The sequence below is a fragment of the Petaurus breviceps genome, unplaced genomic scaffold (assembly GCF_028583685.1).
Source record: "Petaurus breviceps papuanus isolate PSGF00001 unplaced genomic scaffold, PetGlider_PUasm1.0 208, whole genome shotgun sequence".
In the NCBI taxonomy this organism is placed as follows: domain Eukaryota; kingdom Metazoa; phylum Chordata; class Mammalia; order Diprotodontia; family Petauridae; genus Petaurus; species Petaurus breviceps.
Genome location: NW_027185852.1, coordinates 28,625,370 through 28,650,305, shown reverse-complemented (window position 1 = coordinate 28,650,305; position 24,936 = coordinate 28,625,370). Strand labels below are relative to the sequence as shown.

The window sequence follows — 24,936 nt, the reverse complement described above, 5'->3', positions numbered from 1 at the left end:
GACACTGGATTCTGACCTCAGTCATCCAGCATTTATTAAGCAGCTACGATATACCTGGTACCACGAGGCTATGGGGGCACTGGATTCAGACCTCAGGCAGCCAGCATTTATTAAGCACCGACTATATACCCGGCGCCGTGACGTCATGGACACTGGATTCCAACCCAAGGCTGCAGAGGAGCCTGGGCCCCGTGGTCTTGGGAAGGCTCGGATCTAAGGCTGGGGGGGCTCGGGGCCACCCCACCTCACATTACAGATGGGCAAACTAAGGCCGGGGCTCACGGGCGCTCTCCCCCCGGCTCGAGGGGGAGGAGCAGGAAGGGGCTCCCCGGGGCCCTTGGAGCCAAGTCCCAATAACAACCACCTCTGATAGTGACCGCGGGGGGGGGGGGGGATGGGAATGGGGGCAGGGAAGAGAGGGAGGTTACTCCCATTTCACAGACGAGCTGCTTCCAAGCCGGCCTCCACCCACTGCGCAGTCGCAGAATCTAGTTCCAGTGTCCCCGCCTCCTCCTAGTAGTTCGGAGCCTATACAGTCTATGGGAGGAGTTCCACTGGGTCCTAGCCCCACCCCTGCCCCTCGGCGCCTGCGCAGTCAGGGAGAGAGTGCCTCTCCGCCCCTGCCCCGTCCCCCGGTTCCCCACACCAGTTAAGAAGAGGGTTCCTCCTTGCCCCGGCCCGCCCCCCTCCCCTCCGCACCTGCGCAATTGCTGAATCTTTTCCCGGTACTTGTCATAGTAGGGGTTGGTCTCGAGCTCGGCCTCGCCGCTCCCGGCGCCACGGCGCACGGAGAAGAGCCGGAGCTGCTCGGTCCCCACAAGTCCCAGGCCGAGGCCTGGACCCAGGGCGCGACTGCGCACGGCGCACAGTCCCCGGTAGAGGCCGGCCACCTGCAGCACGGCTGGGCCCGCACCCCCCGCCGCCATGGCCGCCATGGCCGCCGCCATAGTTTCTTCCCCCTCGCCCTCCGCTTCTGCTCCCGCCCCCACTGTTGCTTCCGCCGCCGCTAGTTCCGCCGCAGTCGTAGCGCGCCCCTCCATCCCCCTCCCCAGGCGCCGCCGCTTCCGCCCCCGCCCACGCGCCCAAGGTTCCGCAGCAGCAACGTTCCTCCTCAGCGGGCGGGGCCTCTTCTGCGCAGCCTCGGGAGGGGAGGGGCCTTCGGGAAGTTCTGAACTGGGAGCGGGGGAGCGGGGAGGGGGCCGCTTGTAGGACTCCAACTCCTTCTCGCATGGGGAGCTCCGCTCATCGAGGCATTCTAATCCTAACGCCTCCTCACGGCTGTTTGCCGTCTCTGTTGTCTGAGGACCAGACTCAGCTGGGAGAGACCTTCTAGATGGGGAATGCGAGGACTTCTGGCCCTTCTGAGGGTAACCGTGGGCTCCATCTCCTCCGAGCCTCGACAAGCATTTATTAAGCACCTACTAAGGCAGGCATGGCAGGAAGCTCTGGGGTTATTATGAAGGCCCCTGCCTGGCTGCAAGGAGCTCACAGTCCAGTAGGGAAGATCCCATGTGAATAACTGCACAGGAGAGAGGCAGAGTGGGGGAAGGGAAGGAAATAAGCACGTATGCAGCACCTGCTGTATACTAAGAGCTTTGTGCAAGTATCGCATTTGATCTTTACAATAACTGGGGCTGTCATTACAGTCGCCACTTTGTAGTTGAGGACACAAGCAAATAGAGGTTCTGTCATCCTCCTAAGTGCAGGCAAGAAGCAGTTCTAGGGTGGTAAAAGCTGGTAAGCTCAGAGGCCAAAGGTGACCCCTGGTCTGGATGCCAGGCCCAGGGGTGAGGCCCCCTCCAGCTCTGAATCTTAGTCCCAGCCAGCGCCTCTTCAAACAAGACCATCCTAGCCCCGATGCCTGCTGGAAGGGCTCAGGACTGGGCATCGCGTTGCTGCGGAATCTGTATATTCCCCTTTTCTCTTGTGAATACTAAAACAACAAAACCCTCCTGGGCCTGGAGTTTGTGGATGGAGGAGGGAGGAGGCCCAGGGAAAGGAAAGGAGGGTCCCAGGCTGGGTTTGATGGACGGATGGTGAAAACACCAAGACAGCAGGGGAACGTCTGGAACCAAGGGAAGCCGATCTCTGAACCCAGAGCACCATGGTGGCTCCAAGGAGGCGCTGATTCATAGAGCTCCCCTGCTGGGATCATTGATGGTAACAGATTTCGGTCTCGAAAAGATTTTAAAGGGCATCCAGTTGAACCCTCCCATTTTACAGATTAGGAAACAGAGGCTGACTTGCTGAGAATCATTCTGTTAAGTGGCCAAGGGAAGTTCCCTCCCTGGTCTTCCTGACTAAGCCCCTCGGGGTTTTATCTACAGGGTGCAGATGAATGTTTCTCAGCGATTTTCCTTCAAGCCCTTTGGTCCCCAGTTAGATGGTGGACTCTTTCAGTCCTATATTTTACAAGTCCAGATTCACTCTGCATTTATCAGGTAATGGATGTTTTCAGTGCATTGTGCTTGGCTCTGCTTGGAGAAGACAAGAGTAGACCACCACCCAGTCTGTGTCTTTAGGGAGCTCACGGGCTGCCTGCTGGGGGACATGAGGCACAGATGCACTTAAAAGTGGAACACGGTGGGCTCAAAAAAACGAAAGTCTCACAGAATTTACATTCCATTACAATTCCATTAAATGACATGCCAACCATCAAGAGGAAATCACAACTTCATGAAATAATGTGAAAAACTGGGTTATTACAAGAGAAATGAACATGTGGAGCCCTATGCAAACCCTGAATGTTCCTTCCTTCCTTCCTTCCTTCCTTCCTTCCTTCCTTCCTTCCTTCCTTCCTTCCTTCCTTCCTTCCTTCCTTCCTTCCTTCCTTCCTTCCTTCCTTCATCCCTTTACTCATTCAGTCATCCAGCAAACATTTGCTTGGTCTGTGATGTGCAAAGCATTGCTCTGGGGAAGCTTTGGGGTGTGGGGGGCAGGGAGGAAGGGGAAGGCTAGAGATAATGACACCTCTCTCTCCCTAGTGGCTCTCATGACCATGTTGTGCCACAGAACCTCCCAAAGGGAGCCCCAGACCTCAAGGAGAGGCTTTTTGTGCCCCCTGTACCTGGCCTGGGGGTAGCAATAGTGGTGGTGGTGTCAGTCTCTTTGTCCCAGTGATAGCCCAGCCTCGAGAATGTTCAGGTCCTGGAACCTGGCAACCTTTAGGAACAACAATGCTTGGAGGTTCTGACCTTAGCTGGAGGAGGACTGGAAAGGAGGCCTTCCTTTGGAGAGCCTCTTGAGGCCCCTCTTGCCCAGCCCCACCCAGCCTTCTGCCCTTATGGATCCCCAAGGAGAACAGCTGAGCATCCCTGGTGGTAGGTGGCCCTTCTCCCCCATCTGTGGAAAGAGAGCAGCATGGACAGCCTGACGTGGGGACAGAGCAAAAAACCATCTGAGGGGTGGGAGGGAGGGTGGCAAGAGCCCTGGTCCTCAAGATCTCTGGGGCATCTCCACCTTGGCCCCTGGGGCTCCCTAGCTGATCTTCTCTGTACCCTTAGGGATTTGTGAATCAAACTTAAGTTAAGGATCATGCCAAAGGGACAGCACATACCCAAGTAGGTATGATGCTTTGCTGCAACAATACCAGAACAACGCTCATCTAAATAAGGGGGTTTTCCTCGAGGTGACTTCTCCAGCCTCCCTGGTCCCCATGATAAGCTCTGCAGACACTTCCTTCTCTATGATCCAGAGACCCTTCTGGGAATGGCAGTTGGTCTTTCACCATGGAGCGGGTCTATAGCCTTTTAGAAGCCCTCCAAGGCCCCTGGGGTCCCCAAGAGGAGGGAGGCATGCTCGTGGTCAGGTGCTCACATCTCTGGTTGCTGGTTAATGCCAGTCCTATTATCTCCTCTCCCAAGTCTGGCTCCCACTGTACTTTGGGATCTTGGGGCTATGTTCTGTGGTTACCGGAGGCTGCATGGTGTTTCTCCACTGGAGGAAGAAGGTTCGGAGGGAAGAGCAGGCCCAGGAGTGGGTGGAGGTGATGCAGGCGGCCACCTTCACCTATAGCCCCCTCCTCTACTGGATCAACAAGCGACGGCAATACGGCATGAATACTGGAGTCAAAATGGACCTCCCAGTGACCAGCCCCAAGCCAGAGGCCCCCATGCCCCTGACTAGAAATCCGGAAGGAATGAGTGATGTCTCAGAAGCCAGATTCCTCAGGTCCCCGGCCTCCGCCCCGCCCCTGGCCTGCTACCCCACCCCAGCACCACACAACCCCATCTTCCAGGAGGTGGCCTTTGCCCCTTCACTGTGCAAAGTGCCACCCATGGTGAACCACTCCACCTCTTTCCCTTTCACCATCTGTCCCGAGAGGAGGGCCCAGTTTCATTCACTGCCGGCCCTGGCCCATCAGGCCTGTCGTTTCAACACTAAGGGCTCGGCCTATAAGCTGTAGCTTGCCTGGATCTGAAGGAGGAGGGGTGGGGTGGGGGACCCAGATGCTCCAGTGACCAGGCTTGCTCTGGATTCACACGCATGCAATCATCTTTTTCTCTGAAAGTTCACAGCTTTCATCTTCTCAATGGCCTTAATTGCCTATCCCCATCCCATTCAAGTCTGATATTAAACTTCTCAATAAAATGTTAAAAAACAAAACCCATTGGTCTTGACGATGGAGGGTTGGGGGGGGGGGCTGCAGCAGCCCAAAAGGGGTTAACCTGGGACGGCCTGAAATCTAGGCCTTAGATCATCATTTGACTAGAGCCACAGGTCTGAGATTGGGAGGCAACATTGCTCATCTTGGGGGGAGGGGGAAGCCACAGTTACTCCCTGCCAGGGTGACTAGGCAAGCCTCCTCCTCTTCTGGGCCTCCCTTCCGGCTCTCAACCCATGACCCTGGGGTATGGGGGTACAACTGGCCTCAGCTTCTCCCGTCATCCTGTTAGCTGATACCACTAGGTGACCAACAGCACTGGTATCTGCCTGCTCCGCCTTCCCTCAGGAGCCGTGTACCCAAACCATAGCCCAACGGCTCAGGTCTTCAGCCTCCAAATCAGCAATCCTTCCATTCCTGGCTCTGTCGTGGGGAAGTGCAGCCTAACAAGGGTGAGGTGAAGGCTCGGGTAGTCCTATGACAAATGCTGGCACTTAAGTTCTGAAAATTCTTTCCTTGTGGCTTGACTGTGAAGGAGGGAAGGAAGGAAGAGGAGGCAATTGTCATTCTGCCCACTTAGCAAAGGAAGAAACGGGTTCTTTGATGGGAGGTGGCAGGTGACTTACTTTGGGGAGAGCTGCCAGGAAGCATTTCAGGTGTGACCTGCCACCTTCCTCACTGTGCCCAGTGTCTCACACCCTTATGGTGAGGAAGTTCGTCATACTTTGCATAAATGCCCCCTGCTGCAGTTTAGGGATCTGCCCCAAACTCCTTGTTCCTGTGGCAAAGGAACACTGGATTTGGGGGTCAAAAGGTTCGAATTCTAGCTCTGCCCCTGGTCATTTCTCTGGTCTGTTTTCCCATCCGTCCTGTCTGTCTGGGGCAGGGGATTCTTGTTCATGTCTCGCCTGGGCTTGTTGGCCTTGAAGCTCCCCCATTGGAGGTTTTCCCGGGTGTGAGAACTGTGACCCCTTACAAGTCCCTGTGAAATCCCCTCCATGCTCTCAGACATGGTCCCTTCCCTAGCCCAAACTGTCCTTCCTCTGGTAACATTGCAGGTCACTGACCCATTTAAAAAAAAAAAAAAGGGCCTCCAACTTCATGTGGTGGTTCTTGGTTCTACCCACCCAGCCCTCACAACCCTGTGTTCCAGGAGGTGGCTGCTTCCTCTTCGCTGTACAAACAATCGATCCACTCAACAAGCTTTAATCACAGACACAGTCACGAGAAAAAGAGGAAATATGTTTTATTTAGAGAAATTTGAACTTGTTACATGTTATTAAAGTGCAAGGTTCCTCTCGAGGGGACTAGACTACCCCAGGGACAGGAGACATCCATCCCCTCCCTGGGTGTGGGCTTTAGCCAGACCTCCACAGCTCCAGGGACAGAGCAGAGTCACCTGTCTCAAAAGGAGACAGTGACAAGGTGGATGATTGAGGGCAAGATGGTCCATGCTCTATAGGACTGTGTGGGGGAGTAGGGGAGCATGGCAAAGGGGGGAGGAAGGGAGGGAGAGAGTGGAAGGGGTGGGGTGGGGTGAAGTCAGCCCCTGATTCAGTTCCATGGCAGACAGTTGCCTGGACTGGGAGGGGCTGGCCCAGGGCTGAATTGCAGGCAATGAAGCCAGTGCACAGCACCCCCCCCCCCCAATTACATCTCCCTCTCATGTCCCACCCCCACCTCTCCTCTGCCCAATATTTAAGGCTGTCAGTCAACTAACTCCCCTTCCCTGAACAGGTCAGTTTATGGGCAAGAACCCACCTGGTTCCCTCCCAGGGGTAGGGATCCTGTGGCCACATGTGGCCCTCTAGGTCCTCAAGTGTGGCCCTTTGACTGAATCCAAACTTCATAGAACAAGTCCCCTTAATAAAAGTCTGAGCCTGTTCTGCCTCACTTCCTATGCTTGGCTTCTTGACCCAGAATCAGGGAAAGGCAAGAAACAGTCCAAGAGTTGGCTCGGGAGAGGTAAAATGAATGAAAAGCCAGGCAGCCTTGGCTGGTGGGGGCCAGAGTGGCTACATGCTCACCACCTGTGAAATCCGTCAGCTACTACTGGGCCTGGACGGGGCACAGTGACTCGGGTGCCCGGGCTACACTGCCAGTCAGTATGGTGCCAGAGGGGCCCAGAGGAGGCCAGGCAGCCTCTGTCTCAGTGGAGGCAGGTGACTCAACCCTGGGACCCTCCTGCCTGGGAACTGGCCAGCAAAGGCAGATGCACTGCATGGCTGGGCCTGGCCTCGCTCATGCCAATGGGATTCCTCCTGAGTAAGATCCTAAGACAAAACCTAAAAGAAACTGACTTTTCAACTAAGAATTAACCAAGGGTTCTCCACTGATCTATGAACAACTGCTCTGAAATTAAAAAGGGCAGCAGTCTGAATTGTCCCCTTAGCTGTGGTTCCCAGAAATCAGTTTCCACAAAAGTTCAAACAAAACCAAATCAAAAAACTAACAGGTGTAGACAAAAGCCTTATGGTACAATATATACAGATCTTAGAGTGATCAGTTTTATTGCTAGGATTTTATTTGGTTGTTAGAGAATTTATAGGGACAGGTGTATCAAACAGGGTTGCAGGCATGGCCAGGACGCTGGTCTCAGGCACCAAGGGGGCCTGTAAACAGCAGATAAAGTTGTCCTGCTGGGCAACAGCATGGTTTGCCCAGAAGGGGATGCAGGGAGAGAAGCCTTCAATGGTGGCAGATGGGACACATTCCCAGAAGGGCACTGGCCTGCTTGCCCTAGCTGATCTTCTCTGTCCATACAAGGGTTTTGTGAATCAAACTTAAGTTAAGGATCATGCCAAAGGGACAGCACATACCCAAGTAGGTATGATGCTTTGCTGCAAGGTTGTGAAGGGCCCAACACCAGAGCAACGCTCATCTAAATAAGGGGGTTTTCCTCGAGGTGACTTCTCCAGCCTCCCTGGTCCCCATGATAAGCTCTGCAGACACTTCCTTCTCTATGATCCAGACACCCTTCTAGGATTGGCAGATGGGGTCAGAACTTACTGCCCGGGAAGGCGAAAAGACTCCTATCAACAATGGACAACCAGCACCAACCCCCCCGTGGGGGCAGGACTAGGAAAGATATTGCACTTGCTAAGATTCAAGGAGATTCCTGCCTCCCGTCTCAGCCAAGGGCACAACAAGTCTGACCTTTCATTCTGTGATCTTCTTGCCCACAGAACCCTCCTGGGAGGAAGCTCTGATACTGGCTGGTGGCAGAGAAAAGGTGGCCCCCCCCAGGGTGGCCCCGGTGACTGGGCCAAGGCCACATGTGGGGGACAAGCCTGTGTCCATCCCATCAGCTGGAGGAGAGTCAGGCAACATTCTAGGAAGAGGAGGAGAAGCCACAAAGGGCAGATTCCAGGGTTTCAAGCATCCTTTCCTGCAAACACTTTAGCTAAGCTCCACAACCTGAACAATTTCCAACAAGGTTGGAGGGGCTTACTAGGCCCTTTTCTGACTCTCTGGTCAGGACTGGGTAAGGGGGCAGGATGACTGCTTAGTGAGCAGCAGCCCTCCTGCCTGGGTCATGGGGGAAGTGTCTAGACATTAATGGCTGATGATGAACTGTTTTCTCACAGCCCCCCAGTGCACATAATTCCCTGTTCAATGCCAACTACTAACAAATGCTTGGAAAAGGCCTCTCTTGGACAGAAAAGACAAGATTTTTCTGGGTTTCTATAAAGTGCAGCTAATTTAAGGCAAATTTATGTAAAATAGAAAATAGGGGTTTTTCTTTCTCTATGTACACATTTTTCAGTTTAAAGATGTGGTCTTACCTCTCACAAGGGACCCAAGAGGAAGGAGGGCTCCCTGGATTAGTAGGAGTTTTAAAAGTGACATTCCTGTGGGTGCCCTGAAAACACAGTAACTGCTGAGCCTCTGACCAGAAGGAAAAGTTCTCCTCATTAAAAAAATAACCATTATATAGCTTCTCCAAATGAGGGGTGCTATGCAGCTTCAAAGATGTGGGGATTACTGGGCTGAGGGATGGGCGACTTGTCAGGCGGTGGCCAGCTGGAGGCCTGGGCTGGCTTTCCAATTCTAATTCTGCTCCATATGCTCAATACCGAAAGCCAATCTCAGCTCCTGGAAGGAATATTTCCCATCTCTGTCCATGTCAAACTCTGCCATGCTCTTGGCAGATGGGATGGTAGAGCCGAGAAGGTTCCAGAGATCCTGGTAGGACAGCTCCCCCTCGGGTCCCTGGCCCATCTTTTGGAACAAATTCAGAAGATCTGTTGAAAGAAGACACTCGATCATCACCAGCTCACTCTTGGGCAAACTGCTTGAGAGGGCAGTAGCTGCAGGAGAGCTAAGGAGCCTGGGGTCCTACTGTTTTACTGAGAAACAAGCAGCCTAAGGGGCTGTTGGCCAGGAAGCCTGACCTAGGGCACTCCATTTGCAGAATCTCACCGAAGGGAATCTATGTAAAATGATTTCTCATACAAGCCCCCGAGGAAGTAGATGTAAGGTCTTGCCCTCACCTCTTAGCTCACAGGGCCTCACGGTCTCCTGATAAGGTTTGGAGCTGAGACCAATTTGATGGAAGCGACATTGACCCTACAAGTCAAGCCCAGAGACTGGCAGCCTTCTTCCCCATCTTGAGCGCTCTGGCTAACTCCCTCCACCATGGGCTTTTATAACTGCCTGGCTACCGGAACTAGAACAATTTCCTGTGTATCTTTAAAGCCTGACTGGGAGACGAGAGACATGCACACTACTGTGTGGTGTTCATTCTCATCAGCTCCTGAGGAATGACTTTCTTCAAACAGGGAGGACAAGAGCATGTCGGGCTGGAGGTTCGGCACCAGGGCTCTCTGCAGGTGAATGACCTGCCTGGCCACAGCAACCCCTGAACACCATATCCTGGGTTCTCAAGGAGCTGCTGTCTCTGCCAGAAGGATTAGCTAGAGATGCTGTAGAACTAGGGGGCACCAGAGGTAAAAACTGGCCTCAGACACTGCTGGTGGGATCCTGGGCAAGGCACTTAACCCATCTGCCTGTTTCCTCATCTGTGCTGTGAGGGTCAAATGAAATAATATTTGTAAGTGCTTAGTACAGGGTCTGCTTAATAAATATCTGCTCCCTTCCCTGCTCTGGGGTCTTCCCAAAGGTCAGGTCTACAACAGCTAGGAAGGCCAAGTGAGCCTCCATTGGTTTGCATAATTGTTGGTGCTTATACCATGCCCCAACCCTTATCTGCAGACTTTGTTGCTAACAAGCCAAAGGCAGGTTCTAGGAGTTAGCCCACATTGGTCTTCCCACCCACACAACCCCTGCCTAAGAGCCTCTGGGCCATCCTCAGGGCACATGCAGGATGCATGAGGCTCTCAGTGTGCTTCCTGGCAGGGAGAAAGGACAGGGAATGGGGCCAGTGATTCTCAAATGAACCCACCTTCATTCCAGATCTCAATGCAAAAGGGAGGATGCAGAGCAAAGCAGAGACCCCCTCCAAAAAGACAGCTGCATTGGACAGGATGAGATGGGAGGCCACTGGATGACAGAGGGCCTACATTTTGGTTGTCTGGCCCAAAAGAACAGAATTGGGAGCAGCGGGAGAACAGCCACAGGAAGGAGTGAGTCTCCTGTCATGGAATGTGTTCAAGAGGCTGTACCCCTACTGAAATCCTAGAAGCCACTGAAGTTAGCCTAGAGCTGACACGTTTCACTCACTGATTCATTAACAAATGGGGTGAACCTTCATGGATGTCTCCATTTTTTTAAGCTGTAAGCTTAATTACACATTAAATGGATGGAAGAATGAAAGAAATCCTCCACCATGGGCATCTACGCTACACCATACTGAAGAAGGTCTTTCACGGTCTCTGCACATGGCCATCCGGTCTCTGCCTGAGAACCCCCTGCCTTCTCCTTGGCAGCAGGACTTCCAGGGGACGTGGCCGCCGGGCTCTTCCCCATCCTTACAGGGGCTCTCCATTTCATCCCTGTCTTCCCCAAACTAACCCCAAAGCTCCAGCCCTAGCTGAGCAGGGCTGAGCTGCACAGCTGACTCAGCACAGGCTACTCAGGGGTGGTCTCTCTTTGCTCTCATCAGGGTGCCTGCTCTGGGGGAGGGAGGCAGGGCTGGGGGGCTTCTCGGGCTCCTTCTAGCTTTGGGACACAAGGCTTATACTAAGTTCTCCCTTGGTCCTAGTGCCTGTGAATACAAGGCCTCCCAGGGTCTCCACAGATGCCAGATTCTACAGACTTTGCTATCTCCCCCTCAGGGCCCCATTCTGTACTGTATTTTCCATTAGAATGTAAACTCCTAGAGGGCAGGGACTGTTTCTTTTTGCTTAGGTGTGTATCCTTTCCTTGCACTCAGAAGGGAAGAAAAACTTAAAAAACGCTAGTTGCCAGCCAGCTTAATGACTGGGTTACACAAAGGACTTATACAATCTACTCAATAGGGATAATCATAAAGTCTTACACTTGGGTCCTTCCCAAAGACCAGGTAAAAGGTCGGCTGGTGTTCTGAAAAGGACCTGGGGGTTTGAGTGGGTCACAAGTTCAATGAGTTACCAGGGTGGGATCTTGGGCAGCATCCAGAAGGATGTAGTGGTGAGGGCAAGGAAGGGGAGAGTTGCTCTGTCCTGTGTTCTTATCAAACTCTTATGTTCTGGGCAACACACTTTCAGAAGGACACTGATCGGCTAAAGAGTGTCCTGAGGAGGGCAGTCAGGAGAAGGGACCTCAGAGGCTGCCAGAGTTCAACCTCCTCATTTTACAGGTGAGGAAACTGAGGCCCAGGGAAGCTGCCTGACTTCACAGAGGCACTAAGGAACAGAAGCAGAATCTGAGCCCAGGTCTCCTGATGCCAGGGCCAGGCATGGAAGTGGACAAGAAGCAGATCTGGGCTTCAAGGAAAAGTTTCTTAACCCTTTAGCTGCGCCCCCCCTTCCCCCCAGTGGGACCAGCTGCTTTAGGAGGTGGTGGATTCTCTCTGCTGGAGGTCTCTGGGCCAGAGCTGGATGACTCCTGGCCTGGGTAGCTCCAGAGAGGAGTCCTCCTAGGGCCACATGGCTGATTGCAAGGGACCTCAGAGGATGTCTCTTCCAAACCCTACATCTTGAAGGTGAGGAAAGAACAGCCTGCAGGGAGTAGGAATTGTAGCATGCAGGTGGTCAGGCCCTCCGACTGGACTGTTCTAAGGTTCTCCTGAGATCTCTTCACAAACACTTGGCCAATTTTAAAGAGTGGGTTCAAACTCCCTCAGCCTCCCACACCCATCCTGGCCAGCTCCATCCTTGGCCTTCCTTCCCTCTCAGACTGACCTGTTAGGCTGGAAACTTCTGGGACGGACACAGATCTCAGATGGGCAGCCTCCCCCTGGTTTCCAAGAGATCGTGGGGAAAATTTTGGAAATGTGGATACCTTTGATGTAGCACTCTGTTTTTTCTCTGTAACAGACATGCACAGGAGGATTAATCTGATGAATTGATACCAAATTAAGCTGGCATGGAAGGTGCCTTTGAAGTCAAATGCAAAGCATTAAAGGCACCATCAAATCTAAAGGAAGGAAAACAGGGTGACAAAGGGTGTGTGCACTGTGCCGCTGGAGGGACATGAGGCCAAGGTTAGTCTACAATCAGAAAAGGCCTCAAAGGGAAGCATGAAAGGCAGAAGGGCTCTAACAACCAGAGACAATGACCTTCGGGTTGGGGAAGGGTACAAGGAGGGCCTGGCTCACCCCACCCTTAAATCTGGTCCCATAGTTTTCTCTTAGATCTGGGGTTTGCTTCTGTGCGAGATAACCCTAGGCACAGTGACCAGAGATGCAGAGTCCTGGGGTAAGCAGGAAGAAGGGAGAAGAGCACTGATGGATGTCGGGATGTGAGGGGGAGCCCCTGCGCTGCCTATGGGAGAACCACAGCATGGAGACAGGGGTAGCCAGAATGGAGTAGGTAGGTGGGCGTCCTAGCCGCTGGCTGGTCAGTCTGCCTCTGTCCTGGAGCCCACCACGAAGTTTCCTTAAGAATAAGCCATGCCATATGGATGCCTCTTTCCTTGACAGGACTGGTCAGACGTGGAATGAAGGCTGTAGCAAGGCACCTGGCAAAGGGTCTCTTTATTTTCTCTTGGGGATGACGGAGTGACCTAGACTCGAGGAGGGGATAATCTGGTAGATTCAGAACCTGCAGAGGGCCTGGGCCCAAAGAACAGGACTGAATGGATCAGCTTCAGGCTGAAAGGCCTTGGGGAGTGCATGGTCCAGAACCGTACGCCAAGGCTGGGTGTTCTCGGATGGCTCCTTCTTGGCGCCTCTGGTGACTGCCCTGTGCTCTGGGAGGCTCTCCCCTCGCTGGGCTCTCACAACGCTTTTCTCTTGCTTCTCCTCCTACCCTCTGCCTGCTCTGCCTCGGCCTTCCCCCCCGGGGATCCTCCTCAAGGCCACGTGCACTTGACAGAGGCAATCCCCGAGGCTCTGTCCTGGGACCTCCTCTCTTTACAGCCTCTCACTGGGGACCTCACGAGCCCCCATAGCTTTCATTACTATTACTATTTAATAACTTTTTTCAATTATCAAGTATTTTTTTTCTCCCTGCTACTTCTGCCTCTCTCCATTGGTAAAAAAAAAGAAAAACAATCTCTTGAAACAAATAAGCACAATCGGGCAAAACAAACTCCTTCATTGGCCACATCCTGGCAGCCTCACTGTGCAGGTTTGGGAGCGGGGGAAAGTGCAGGAGTTTAGCGACCTTGCCCGGCGTCCCAGGGCTTCAGTGACCATCCTCATGCAGGTGGCCACCAGATCTCTATCTCCAACCCTGACTTCTCACCTAGCATCTCCAGCTGCCTCTTGGTCACTGAAAGGGGTGTCCTAAAGGCGTCTCAAACTCAGCATGTCTAGAACTGACTCATCCTCCCCTATTCTTAACTTTCCAGTCCCCTGCATCACAGCTCTGGTGTGGGCCTCGACTCCTCCTGCCAGGCCTTCCTGCACACCAATGCACTGAGCCAGCCTTTTGCCAGACAGACCCTTCCTCCCTGGCCTGGCCTGCCCTGCCTCCCTAGTCCATCCTCCGCTCAGCTGCCAATGTGACCTGCCTAACAGGCAAGTGTGCCCACATCTCCACTCCCTACAGCAGTCAGCTGCGACTCCCTCCTGCACGCCAAGCAGAATACCAGGTGCTTTTGGGTATTTAGAGTCCTATACTTTTTGCAGACTTGTTCAACATCACCCCCCTTCCAAAAGCCTGAGGTCAGACCAGCTTTTCTATTGTTCTTACACACATGCCATTTTCCATCCCAGTACCTTTGCCCAGGCTGTGTCCCACTGCTGGACTGCCCTCCCTCTTCACCTTCCACTTTGAGAATTCACAATTTCCTTCAAAACTCAGCTCAGATGTCACCATCTCCTACACAAGCTCCTTCTAACCCCCTTCCCCGATTTTCTTATTATTTATTTTGCATGGTTACATATGTACATGTTGACTCCCCAGATAGAATGGAAGCTTGTGGGCAAAGGGCTATTTTACATCAGTCTCTGTAATCTCAGCAGACTGACAAGGCCCCAATTTCTTCATCTGTATAATGACCAAAGGTCCCTTCCTCTCACTGAGACACCAGAGAAAACTCCTCTGGGCAATCCCTTGGGTTCTTGGGTCTAAGGTATCCAACGAATTGCCTGCCCAGCTATGTGCAGGGCCTGAGGGACCAAAGACACAGACTGCATCTTCCCTGGCCTTTATGGAGATGCCAGTTTTACCCAAAGGATTCATGTTCCTGGAAGCTTTTAAGGAAAGGGTGGATAATCGTATTTCAGTACGAGCCAGGGATGGTCCTTTTCAGAGGCGGGGCAGGACAGGGCAGTGGGGAGCCACCAATCCCCAGAACTCTATCTGTTGTATCTGGTGATTTTTAGAAGCACTGAGTTTTCCTATTTAAAACTGGTGAATGTTAAGTAAGCTACAACCCATAAGCTACAACTCGGGCTAATTCTTTGGCCATGTGAGACTAAGGCTCCTGCTAGGTAACAGTTGCAGGGAATTTTATCTCCAACTCAACAGGTCCCATCGACCCTTAACAGACTCAATCCTCCAGCCCTTTCTGTCTGAGCTTGGGCTGGCTTGCCAAGGCCTCTTCTCCTAAGTCCTCTGAGGTGGGCCAGGGGCTCACTCACCTTCTTCTGAGGCCTCCTCAGGTGGACTGTTGGGCTCTGGCTTGCCTGTGAGAGCCGTGATTAGCTGGAGCTTCTCCCTCAGTTTGGAGGCCTGAGAGTCTGCATTGTCTTCTTTCTGCCCCAAAGATCAAAACAGTTTTAAGGGAATAACTGGCCAGAGTTTAGACAGTTACCATATTGGAGGACATGACTGCTATTCTCAGAGCCTGAAAAGCTGTCTATCTATCCTCCGGGAAAAAAGGATTCAGTTTGGTCTGTTTGGTCCCAGAGGGCAGAACGCAGATAAATGGAAGAGAGTTCTTACCTAGAGATAACACAATACATATATCTATACATGCATGCACATGTATGTAGAAGACCTGGGATGGAGACCTAGCCTCGTCACCTAAGTACTGTGTGATCTGCAGTGTCGGTCTGCACCTCTGTCCAGTAGAGACGTCACGTGCCTTCCTGCTTTCCTCGTCATCTCCTGTAATCTGGATGGGAAAGCATCTGTCTGCAGATTGTTAGGGCTGGTATGCCCATACAAGGTTTTACTGTCTATATCACAGGAGTTCAGAGGAAGGAGCATCCTTATCTGACTGGGGCTGAGATAAAAGGCCCCATGACCTCCTGGAGGCGGGGATTGCCCCCTTCACTCCAGGGCGTTCCCCTGTTCTCTTGGTGTCCCTGGGGCCTTGTCACATTTGCTCCTCCACTGCTCTGCTGACATCCTTTCTAATTCCTGGTCCATTGGGGGGCTCCTTCCTCGGAGGCTGTCAAGCACCATTCCCAGCACTGATACAGCTTCAGTGACTCAAGGCTCCTCAACCTCATCTGCTGGATCACCATCCACGTCATGCCCCCTCGCTGGGGGGGTCCCCCAAGGTTCGCCCCCCTCCCTTTGCTGCTTCTCCTCTGGAGCTGCCTCTCAGCTCTCTGCCCCCAGCCCTGTCTGCAGGTCTTGTCCCTCCTGTACGCTCCACACTGGCCATCCCACAATCAGTCAACTAGCATTTAGTGCCTACTGTGCACCAAACTCAGTGTGTCCAAAGAGAGCTCTCTTGCTCTCCATTGTGCCTCTCTCCCCACGTTCCTGTTACTACCGAGGCCTCCGCTGTCCTCCCAGCCACCTGGACGCTTCTGTCTCTCACCGGCTCCTTCTCCTCACTTCTGCAGCTCCCGCCTGCTCAGGCCCCGCTCATGTCACCAGTCTTTTGCCTGCTCTCTGCCCTCTCCCATCCATTTTCCTCCCAGCGGGATATTCTTAAGGCACAGGTCTGCTCACGGGCTCCAGAGGCTCCCTCGGCCTCCACTACCACATGCACGTACGTGTGCTAGCTCCAGCCGGCCCTTCCACACTCCCTTCACTGCCTCTCTGCTCTGGCCTTCTTGCTGCTCCTCACAAACAGCAGCCCATCTCCGTCCTCTGTGTCTTTGTCCTGGCTGTGCCCCAAGCCTGAGGTGCACTATCCTCACCTCCCCCCTCTGAGAATTCTGTTTGCTCCAGTGCCTGGCTCATTAGCACATGAGCTCATTAAGGGTACAGGCCATGTTTGCCTTTCTTTGAATTCCCAGCACACAGCACAGTGCCTAGCACGTAGCAGGGACTTAACTGCTGCTTGTGGACTGCAACATGACCCCAGGGGAAGCCTTTGCTGAACCCCTCAGGCACCAATGCCTCACCTCCATATTATTCTGTATATGCTTAGACACCTGAATGTTGTTTCTCTGCAGGGACACAAGTGCTCTGAGAGCATCCCTACTTTTGTATGTTTAATGCCTAGAATACAGCAAGAGCTTAATAACTGCTTGTTCACTCCCATTGTGCCCCACCCTTTCCACTGAGGCATTCTGGCTCACTCTTATTCCTGAATTTTGGGTCCAACTCATCTTCCATTTACAGCCTGAAAAGACACACAAACACTGAAGGACAAGTTTTCCATTTTGTCCATCCAAGTGAGTACCAGTCTGGAGAAGAGATGCTATTCATCTGCTTGGCTTTTCCTATGTGGAGACTTGGTCCAAATTTCTACATGAATACAGATCTCATTTCAGAGGCCGTCACGTAATGCCATCTGGGAACAGGTACTTCTGGAGGGCACCATCCCCCTGGTGCTTGGATTATGCAATGGATCTTCTCTATGAAATACCTGAAGCAAGCTCGGGTTCTTATACAAGGTTCAAGGTTCTTTCTGTAATGCTCACCAAGGATTCTTATAAAATGTTAATGCATCTAGGGAGAGGCCATAATTGAGAAGAGTCATCAAAACACTTGACTGAATTGAAGACATTTTTTTAACGGTCAAACACTGAGTGAAGTGAGATCTTGTCTTCTCTATAAAGCTGTGGTCTCCTGTGAAATCCACAAAAACTGTACTCGGATTGGAAAGCGGGTATGTGGGTTGGGACTCTACTGGCCAGAGGTCCTTGGTATCTTCCCTCCTAACAGCGTGGCTTCCAGCACACGCGATCCCCTAGCAGAATGTGCCACATGGGCAGCTTTTCTTCCTCTGTTCTCTTCAGTTTCCTCACTTCCTTAATAAGCATTTATTAAGCACTTACTATATGCTAAAGCTTCCCTTCCTCCCTCCTAGAGTGCTAGAAAGTCTATAATGATGCTGGTCACTATGTGGGCTGGATGAAATCCCGAAGGTCAGGCTCTAAGAGGGCTCAGTGGAGAACTACACAAGACGGACTCCTGAATCTTGTGGGCCCTAATTTCCAGCTACCATAATCATGGGCAGGAGGCACTCCCTCTCCTTTGGGGTCTGGGTAAAGTCAAAACACTTAGGTGTTCTCCAGGACAGTGGAAGGAGCCATGCCCTGGGGAGCTTCCTGTTGGACTTGCCACCTGAGGAGGGGCATCTGGCCCAGCTAGAGCACTCTACCAGGGCGCTGCTAATGGCTGTGAGAATCAGCTCATTCTGGGCCAGGTAGAGGTGGCATGGAAAGGCCAAACTGGGGCTGTGTTGAGAATGCCGTCATTCTGGTGACCGTTAAAGTTGGTGAGTCTGTTATCTCCAGTACCTTCTAAGTCTCCCTGTAGTGGAAGGATCAGAGGGCACTATGCCATCAGTGTTCTTGTGAAAGGGACTGAACCCCACCTCAAAGCTGGGGCAACAGGCAGAGGGCCAAGTCCTGAAGCTGAAGACTGGCTAGGGCTCCTGAGGAAGGGCCCCATGTCCTGTGGGGAGAGCTTGGTGTTCCACAGCTTGGAGGTCACACCCACCTCTTCCTGGGCTGTACCTTGCCCCCCCTGACACGGTCCTTTGAGGCCTCCACACTGATCTCAATCTTATTGCCACAGATGCTGGCCAAGTTGATATGGTATGTCCCAATGTGGAGCAGAGGCTTGATACCTGCTTAGGCTCACTCTAGCAGGTGCCCAGGTAAGGCATCTGCTGTCCTGCCTATGGTCTTGAGCTTGACCCCTTTCTAGCTGACAGCCTTCCCTCCACTGCTCCCCTCCTGCTATGCATTCTTGCTGTACGGCCCCTCCAGCTATTTCTAGCTCCTCAAGAAGCAAAAAAATAGGGGCAGCCTGAGAGGGGCAGCCAGGTGGCTCAGTGAGTAAGAGCACCAGGCTCCAGTGTCAGGATGACATGTGGATCGAATCCGGGCTCAGACACTTATTACCCACCCAGAAACACCTGGCTGTGTAACCTTGAGCAAGTTACTTAACCCCGAGTGCTTTTAAAAAAAAAAAAAGGCATACCCTGAGGAGGCAGCCCTCCTGCCCTGGACAGCAAATAGGTAATAGGCTATACTGGCAAGATCCATTCTGCCCTTACATGTTCCTTTGCAATCTCACTTTTACTAAGCACATCTGCACTCACAAAGTGGAGAACAGCCAACTGCTCTAATTCAGGCCAAGGCACCCTAGGCTTTAGGGGAACGACAGCTCTGAACTCGCCTGTTACTGCCTTCCCAGTGGCTGTTGTAATTCCCTTGGGCATCTGTGCGGCACCCTCTCAAATGTGGGAGACATTTACACACATAAGTAGCCTCTGTGTTCATGTCTGTCCATAGAGGGATGGAGAGAAGCAGATAAAAAGGCAACAGAAGCCAAGTTTGGGAAGCTTGCTATCATCAGCAAAGACTCCTTCACGACTGTCTCCAAGGGTATTCCTATCCACACTGTTCCCTCTGGACACCCCCAATGACAGAGTGTGTAAGAGGTGCTCTCAGCAGTGTAGCTGGCCACTGAGGAGAAGGGAGTGCCTAAAGTTGCTCCCTTTTCTACCAGTGAGAGCAGAGGGAATTCTTCAAGATTCTTACAGATCACTTTTCTGGGAAGAATGAAGGAGGGAACAGGATGGAGGAGTGAGTGAGTGTGTTTGTGTGTTGTGTGTGTGTGTATGTGTGTGTGTCTGTCTTGTCTATGTCCACATTAAGGAGAGATGACTGGTACCTTCAGTGACTGCCATAAAGGAAGGGAAAGAGCTATTTACTTAGGAAATGTGGCTGCTAAGGCTGACTGCCAGGGTAGCAGTAAGGTAAAGGCCCAGGAAAGCCACCTGCCTGTTTCTTTCTCTCCCTTACCTTTAGGATCTGAGCTTGTTCTCCATCTGTCCTTTGAGAGTTTCTTTTCAGAGAAGTAGCTCCATCAGCCATCTTGGATACGAAGAGAGGAGGAAGACAGGAGAGAGGAGAGGGAAGAGGAGGGGGAGAAATTTCTTTAGGATAAACCTAAATTCTTTTTTTTTTTCTGAGGGGGGAAGGCAGGGCAATTGGAGTTAAGTGACTTGCCCAAGGTCACACAGCTAGTAAGTGTTAAGTGTCTGAGGTCACATTTGAACTCAGGTCCTCCTGACTCCAGGGCCAGTGATCTATTCACTATGCCACCTAGCTGCCCCTAAATTCTAATTTCTTTAGGACAAAGCCTCCCAAACATCATGCCCTTTGGAATCTCAGCTACATTCATCTGGAAAGCTGGAGAACACTTTCATGTGGACAGCAGGGATAAAAAAGGGGAATGAGATGTGAAAGGAAACAAAGCCACAGAGAAATAGTGTTATGGGGCAGCTTCTACCTGAAGTCTTTCCCACACCTGAAGATGCTGACACACAGAAGCCCCTTCTCTTCCTCTGAACCAAGGCAGGCTGTGCAGCTTGGTTGACTGGTTCCTGTTACCACATTTCTCCTGGGACATACCAAGGCCCAGAGCACATATCATCCAAATTGCCTTGCCTCCTTTTCCCTGCTCTGAGGAGTCCACATGGAGACTTTTTATCTTCTCAGCTCGGTATTAAATGACCCGTCCCAGTGATGGCCAGCAGAAGCTGGTACTGCTGCACCTCCAAATCCATGGAGCAAGAGGAGGCTGGCCAGGCCATGGGCCATGGCTAGGCACTGCAGGAAAGCCTGGATCTGGGGCTTCCCTGGAGTGGTTTCGACTTGGTTGGGGACTTGGTCTGTGGCATCATTTCCCATATTGTGCCTGCTTGACTCTGGGAGTGTTTATGGAGATACTGTGAGTTCCCTGCATGGCTCTGGCCTGTGCAAAGTGTACTGCCGTCACAGACATGCAGATGTGTGATATGCTAGCAGAGCATATCGCCTAGGATGGTGGGCTAGAAAGAAGGCCAGTCTTAGTGTTAGAAGACCGGAGTAACTAGCTGTTTGCCCTTGGTTTTCTCTTCTGTAAAATGGGGGGAGATAATGATAGGTATACTCTTGGCCTCCTAGGGATAGTATTAGGAAGCTGTGCTTCATTCAGCTTTAAGGAAGTCGTCCTGCCTGAAGGGCAGCATAGCAAAGGGGAAGGTGCACAGGGCCTCAAGTCTGGTGTGTTCCTGGCTCTGCTGGGTGACCCTGGGCAGCTCACCTCCCTGCAAGGACCCCATGTGCAGCCTTCCAGGTTTCTTGTGAGCAGAGACCAGTCCAAAGTGGGCACTGCCCTGAGACCTCTGTCAAACAGAGAATGCTAACAATCACCTTTCTACAGCTCAGTGCCATGGGCTCCTCCCTGGTCCCTGAGGCGTGAGGAAGCCAATGGCTGCTGACATTTAAGTCTGAACTCTGGGCCTCAATTTCCTCACTGGTGAGCTTGCTTCCTCTTGGTTCTAAATCCAAACAGTCTATGGAATAGTCAGGACTCTCATGGCCCTTCCACCATGTGCACATGCCATGCAGGAGCCCAGGATACGGGGTACAAGCAGCAGGCTGGTATGGCTTAACCTCTCCTGCCTGTGCAGGGGTCTTGGGTTGGCCATCTTTTCTATAAATCACTTTCCTCACCTGTAAAATGGGGCAATAACTCTTGTTCCACCCACTTCACCACGAGAAAATGGATAGGAAGCATCATGCAAATGCCATGCTCGAGTGACCGAGCCTGAGGGCAGCCATGTGGACGTGGCATGCAGTGGTGGACAGAGCAGGTCGCCAGGCCTAGCCGCTCTTACCGTGGTGAAGGGCAGCTTCTCTCTCTTTCCTAACTTGTTCAGAGCCACCAGGCTGCTTCCTATCGAGGTGACCCTCTGGCTCAGATTCCTGACTGTCCCATCCATCCCCAGAAGCTTAAGGTCATTCTGTCTCTGGTAGCCCACGAGGGTTCTGTTGACCTCTTCTAACGAGCTCTGAAGGTGCAGCATGTCCTAGAGCAGAAACAGAGCACGTTGTGGATCCACTCTGGCCGGGCTGAGAAGCCACAGTCACGTCACTCAGCCCATGCTGTCTCCACTTGTGGCCAGGTGGCTCTGACCTCAGAGAAGGGAAGAGGCTCATTTACGAGTCCCTCGAGAGCAGAGAACCTGGAAACGGATTCCTCAATGTCTGCCCCTCCTGCCGGGTCATTAATGAAGAGGCCCATTCACGCTAATTTATCAGAACAATACCACCTTGGGAATGAGGCTAATTACTGAACTGGCTCATGTAACACAACTATTACACGTTGTGCATTATTCAATACAAGATCTAATTATTGTTAGTGACAGTCTCTGGCACTGATTGCTATTTATAAGACTGGATATTCTTGGCTTACAGACACTGAATCTGAGGATGTGAATGCATCTAAAGGGAAGACTGGTCTCTCTGGATGGTTCTGAACCCACCATCTAACTGTCAACATTTTTTCCTCCTAGCCCACTGCCAATCAAGGCTAAGGTCTTTTTTGACAAGAAGCTCCAGACAGGGGCTTAAATTCAGCTCAAACTGGAAGACACATTTTCTGAAAGGGCGTGTCCTTCATTCCACTCTTCCAACCTGTTCAAATTGTTAAGCTCCTCTCTGATTCTAGGGCACCTAGACAAATGCAGAAAAAGGCATTTACGTGCCTGTTGCACAGGCAGAAGGAGAAGATACACGAGCACCACAGACACCAGGAGCTACGTGAAGGCCAAGCAGTCTTTGCCTGTGCGGCATGGTCTGCTGTAGTGCCACTGACTGAATCCAAATGGTTTACTGGCTACCTTTCCAAGCTGGCTGTGTCCTGCCGAGAGCCTGAGGAGGGGGAAACAAGTACCTGCTGGAGATTCTCTCTCGGGCTTTTCCTGCGCAGGCCTGGGACCATGGAGGGTGATGGAGCTGCCTTGCTGCTTTCCTTCTCAGGACGCTGGAACTAGTAGGAAAAGTGGAAAAGATGAGAAGTCAGGCCTGAGGCCTCTCGCTTTCTGTCTTTCTGTCACTGCAGGGGAACCACAACAGCCAATATGCATGTGGTGAGAGCCCCACCCCTCTCCATCCCCAGCCTGGGCTGGGTGCTGAAAACCTCAGGTGTCTCTGCACCCCCAAAGGCATCAGGTCCCGACCCTGGCCGAGGCCTCCAAAGGGCCCAGAACACAGGGAGCTGATGGCCTCTCCTTCTCTCTAGTCCAAGGGGGCAGTGTGCCAAGCCTTGTGCCAGATGCTGAGGACAGAGACAAGATGCCAGGCCTTACCCCACTGTCTACCTTCTGTGCTTCTGCTTACACCAGATGAGTCATCAAAGACTCGGAGTCAGGAAAACTTGGGTTTAAACCCTGCTTCAATACCTGGCCTCCATAAGCCCTGGTCTCCTCAGCAGTAAAACGTGGGTGTCCTCTGGCTCAGAATCGAGGACCCTGTGGCCATTTTCTGTATCTCCACCTCCATCCCACGCTGCTGCTGAATTCTGACCCCCTTTTAAATTATACCTCAAATGCTGCCCGCCCTGTGCAGCCATGGAAGGGGCACCTCCTGCCCCCCTCTCCCGGGGTGCCCCATGTAAGGAGCTGAAGGCTTTTGAGGAGCAGGCGCCTCCTCCTGGGCCTCGCCCCAGGTTCCACCCACACCTAAGACTGAGTCACTGTTTGCTGTTCCTGGAGCAGCAGCATCATCATCTTCACTGCTCAACCTCTGTCCCCTGAAAATGCCCTGTCCCCACTACTGTCTATCCTGGAACCCCCTGGAAAAGCTACAAGTAGAGTTTTCTCCACAGATTCCGCCTCCTCCCTCTGCCCCCTTTCCCAGCCCAGGCCTGGAAGGGACGCCCCTCTGCAAGCCTTGGCATCCTAGAGAACCACCCCCACCCCTTCACTCTTCAGGGCTGTGCACAATGATGGACTCCAACCGTGGCACTCACACAAAGGCCTTCCTGGCTGGCAGCCAGACAGGTCCAAGACGGAGAGACTTAACTATAATAAAATGCAGCTAGTCACAGCAAATTGGATTCTGAAAGCTCTAACTCTCTTTTAAACTTTCATTTTGCCTCAGCTTTGATAATGATCAGAAGAAGTGACTGAGGGAGGGGCCTCAGACATGCTGAGGGCCTGGCAGAGGCCCCTAGGACCCCCCTCTAAATAGCGTTCCTTTGGGGGACCAAAAGAACCAGTCACTTTGGTTCTTCTGCAAGGGAAGAACAGGCGGTCCCATCAGGGCAAGGCCCTTCTTAGAGGCAAAGGCCCCGCTCCCTTTGGATCTGCAGTGACCTGGGGGAATGAGGATGTCATAGGACTCCTTTTTCAGTGAGAGGCTGGCTCTGAGGGAAGGCAGCCTGGCTGACATGGGGATAGGCCTGGATGGCTGGGCTGGGCTAGGGAAGGGTTTCCTTACCATGTCACTCTGGAGGGTCTCAATGGTCTTCTTGTGCTCATCAACTGTTTTCTGTATGTTCTCCACAGCAAGACGGACGCTGCTTAAGGTGCTCCCAATGGAGGCCACGCTCTGAAGAGAGAGGCACAGTGAGCGTGGCTGCAAACACAGGAAGCCCTCAGAGACCCCGGAATTCTGCTGCACACAGGCGGCAGGAAACCATGAACCCGGAGTGACTTCTCAGGCTTTCTGAGTCCCAAACTCCGCTGTCTGACCTTGGGAGGTCACTTCTTCCTCTAGAAATGAAGGGCTCAGGCTCTACGGCTCCTTCTTGCTGCTCTAAATCTATGACACCACCTTATCAATTTGGAATCAATTACTATGTGGCTACTCAAGGCCAGGCCCTGCTTGAGGACCAGCGAAGCCCTGGGTGGCCAGACGACAGACACTGGACTGATGCGGCCTGACCTCTCTGCAGAAGGGACGTCCTCATGCCCTTGGTGGTCCCTGCCTGCACCTGGAGAGGAAGGCCCAACTGGGTTATGTCCATCCATGCCTGTGCCAGCCCTGGCCTCTAAAAAAAGCCTGTGCCAAAGAGTCAGGGAAGAGGAAAGTACCACCTAGGCAGGTGAACTCTGCTTATTTATTAAACTGGTGACAATCACGTACAAAGTATGTGACTAGCCACTAGGGGACAGCACAGTGCACACACTTTGGGTCTGGAGTCAAGAAGGCTTGAGTTCAAGTCCAGTCCCAGCCACTTTCAGTTATGTGGTGCTGAGTAAGTCAATGACCTCTGCATGCCTCAGCTTTACCCCATCTGTAAAATGGGGACCATAAACAACACATACTTCACAGGCCTATTGTGAGAGTAAATGCAGATAACATTTGTAAAATGATTTGCAAACCTCAATGTACCCTTTAACTTTTGTGATGATGATGATCTTACATCACAGCTGAGAGTTTTAATTGGGTCCGTGACTGACACGTGTGGCTGATTCTCTTGGTGCTGTTCAGCTGTTTTTCAGTTTCACCCAACTCTCCATGACCCCATGTGGGGTTTTCTTGGCAGAGACACTGGAGGGGCTTGCCATTTCCTTCTCCAGCTCATTTTACAGATGAGGAAACTGAGGAAAACAGGTGAAGTGACTTACCCAAGGTCACACATAAGTGTCTGAGGTCAGACTGGAACTCAGGGAGAGGAGTCTTTCTGACTCCACTCTATCCACTG

The 24,936-nt window shown here is 52.3% G+C and overlaps 3 protein-coding genes across 6 annotated transcripts in view; 1 reads left to right on the top strand and 2 right to left on the bottom strand.

Moving 5' to 3' along the window:
• Positions 1-1,065, bottom strand: part of LOC138165374 (ATP synthase mitochondrial F1 complex assembly factor 1-like) — a 15,224-nt gene extending 14,159 nt beyond the window's left edge. Inside the window, exon 1 of the mRNA XM_069093642.1 lies at positions 700-1,065. Coding sequence (XP_068949743.1) covers positions 700-1,040 — 341 coding nt within the window. The 5' untranslated portion in view covers positions 1,041-1,065. The remainder of the gene's footprint in view (positions 1-699) is intronic.
• A 1,836-nt stretch (positions 1,066-2,901) lies between these two features.
• On the top strand, positions 2,902-4,551 carry LOC138165209 (testis-expressed protein 38-like). Its single transcript, XM_069093329.1, has 2 exons — positions 2,902-3,320; positions 3,864-4,551. Exons 1-2 carry the CDS (start codon positions 3,284-3,286, stop codon positions 4,403-4,405), a joined length of 579 nt encoding a protein of 192 aa, XP_068949430.1. The 5' UTR covers positions 2,902-3,283; the 3' UTR covers positions 4,406-4,551.
• Positions 4,552-5,834: 1,283 nt separating this feature from the next.
• LOC138165373 (EF-hand calcium-binding domain-containing protein 14-like) overlaps positions 5,835-24,936 on the bottom strand; it is a 34,358-nt gene continuing 15,256 nt past the window's right edge. The window contains exons 5-11 of one of the 4 annotated variants that reach the window (XM_069093637.1): positions 23,727-23,837; positions 22,180-22,275; positions 21,122-21,313; positions 19,260-19,331; positions 14,736-14,850; positions 11,887-12,012; positions 5,835-8,847 (exon numbers count right to left, since the gene is read on the bottom strand). In XM_069093637.1, coding sequence (XP_068949738.1) covers positions 8,654-8,847; positions 11,887-12,012; positions 14,736-14,850; positions 19,260-19,331; positions 21,122-21,313; positions 22,180-22,275; positions 23,727-23,837 — 906 coding nt within the window. In that variant the 3' untranslated portion in view covers positions 5,835-8,653. The remainder of the gene's footprint in view (positions 8,848-11,886; positions 12,013-14,735; positions 14,851-19,259; positions 19,332-21,121; positions 21,314-22,179; positions 22,276-23,726; positions 23,838-24,936) is intronic. The other 3 variants (XM_069093638.1, XM_069093639.1, XM_069093641.1) reach the window with 3 other exon arrangements.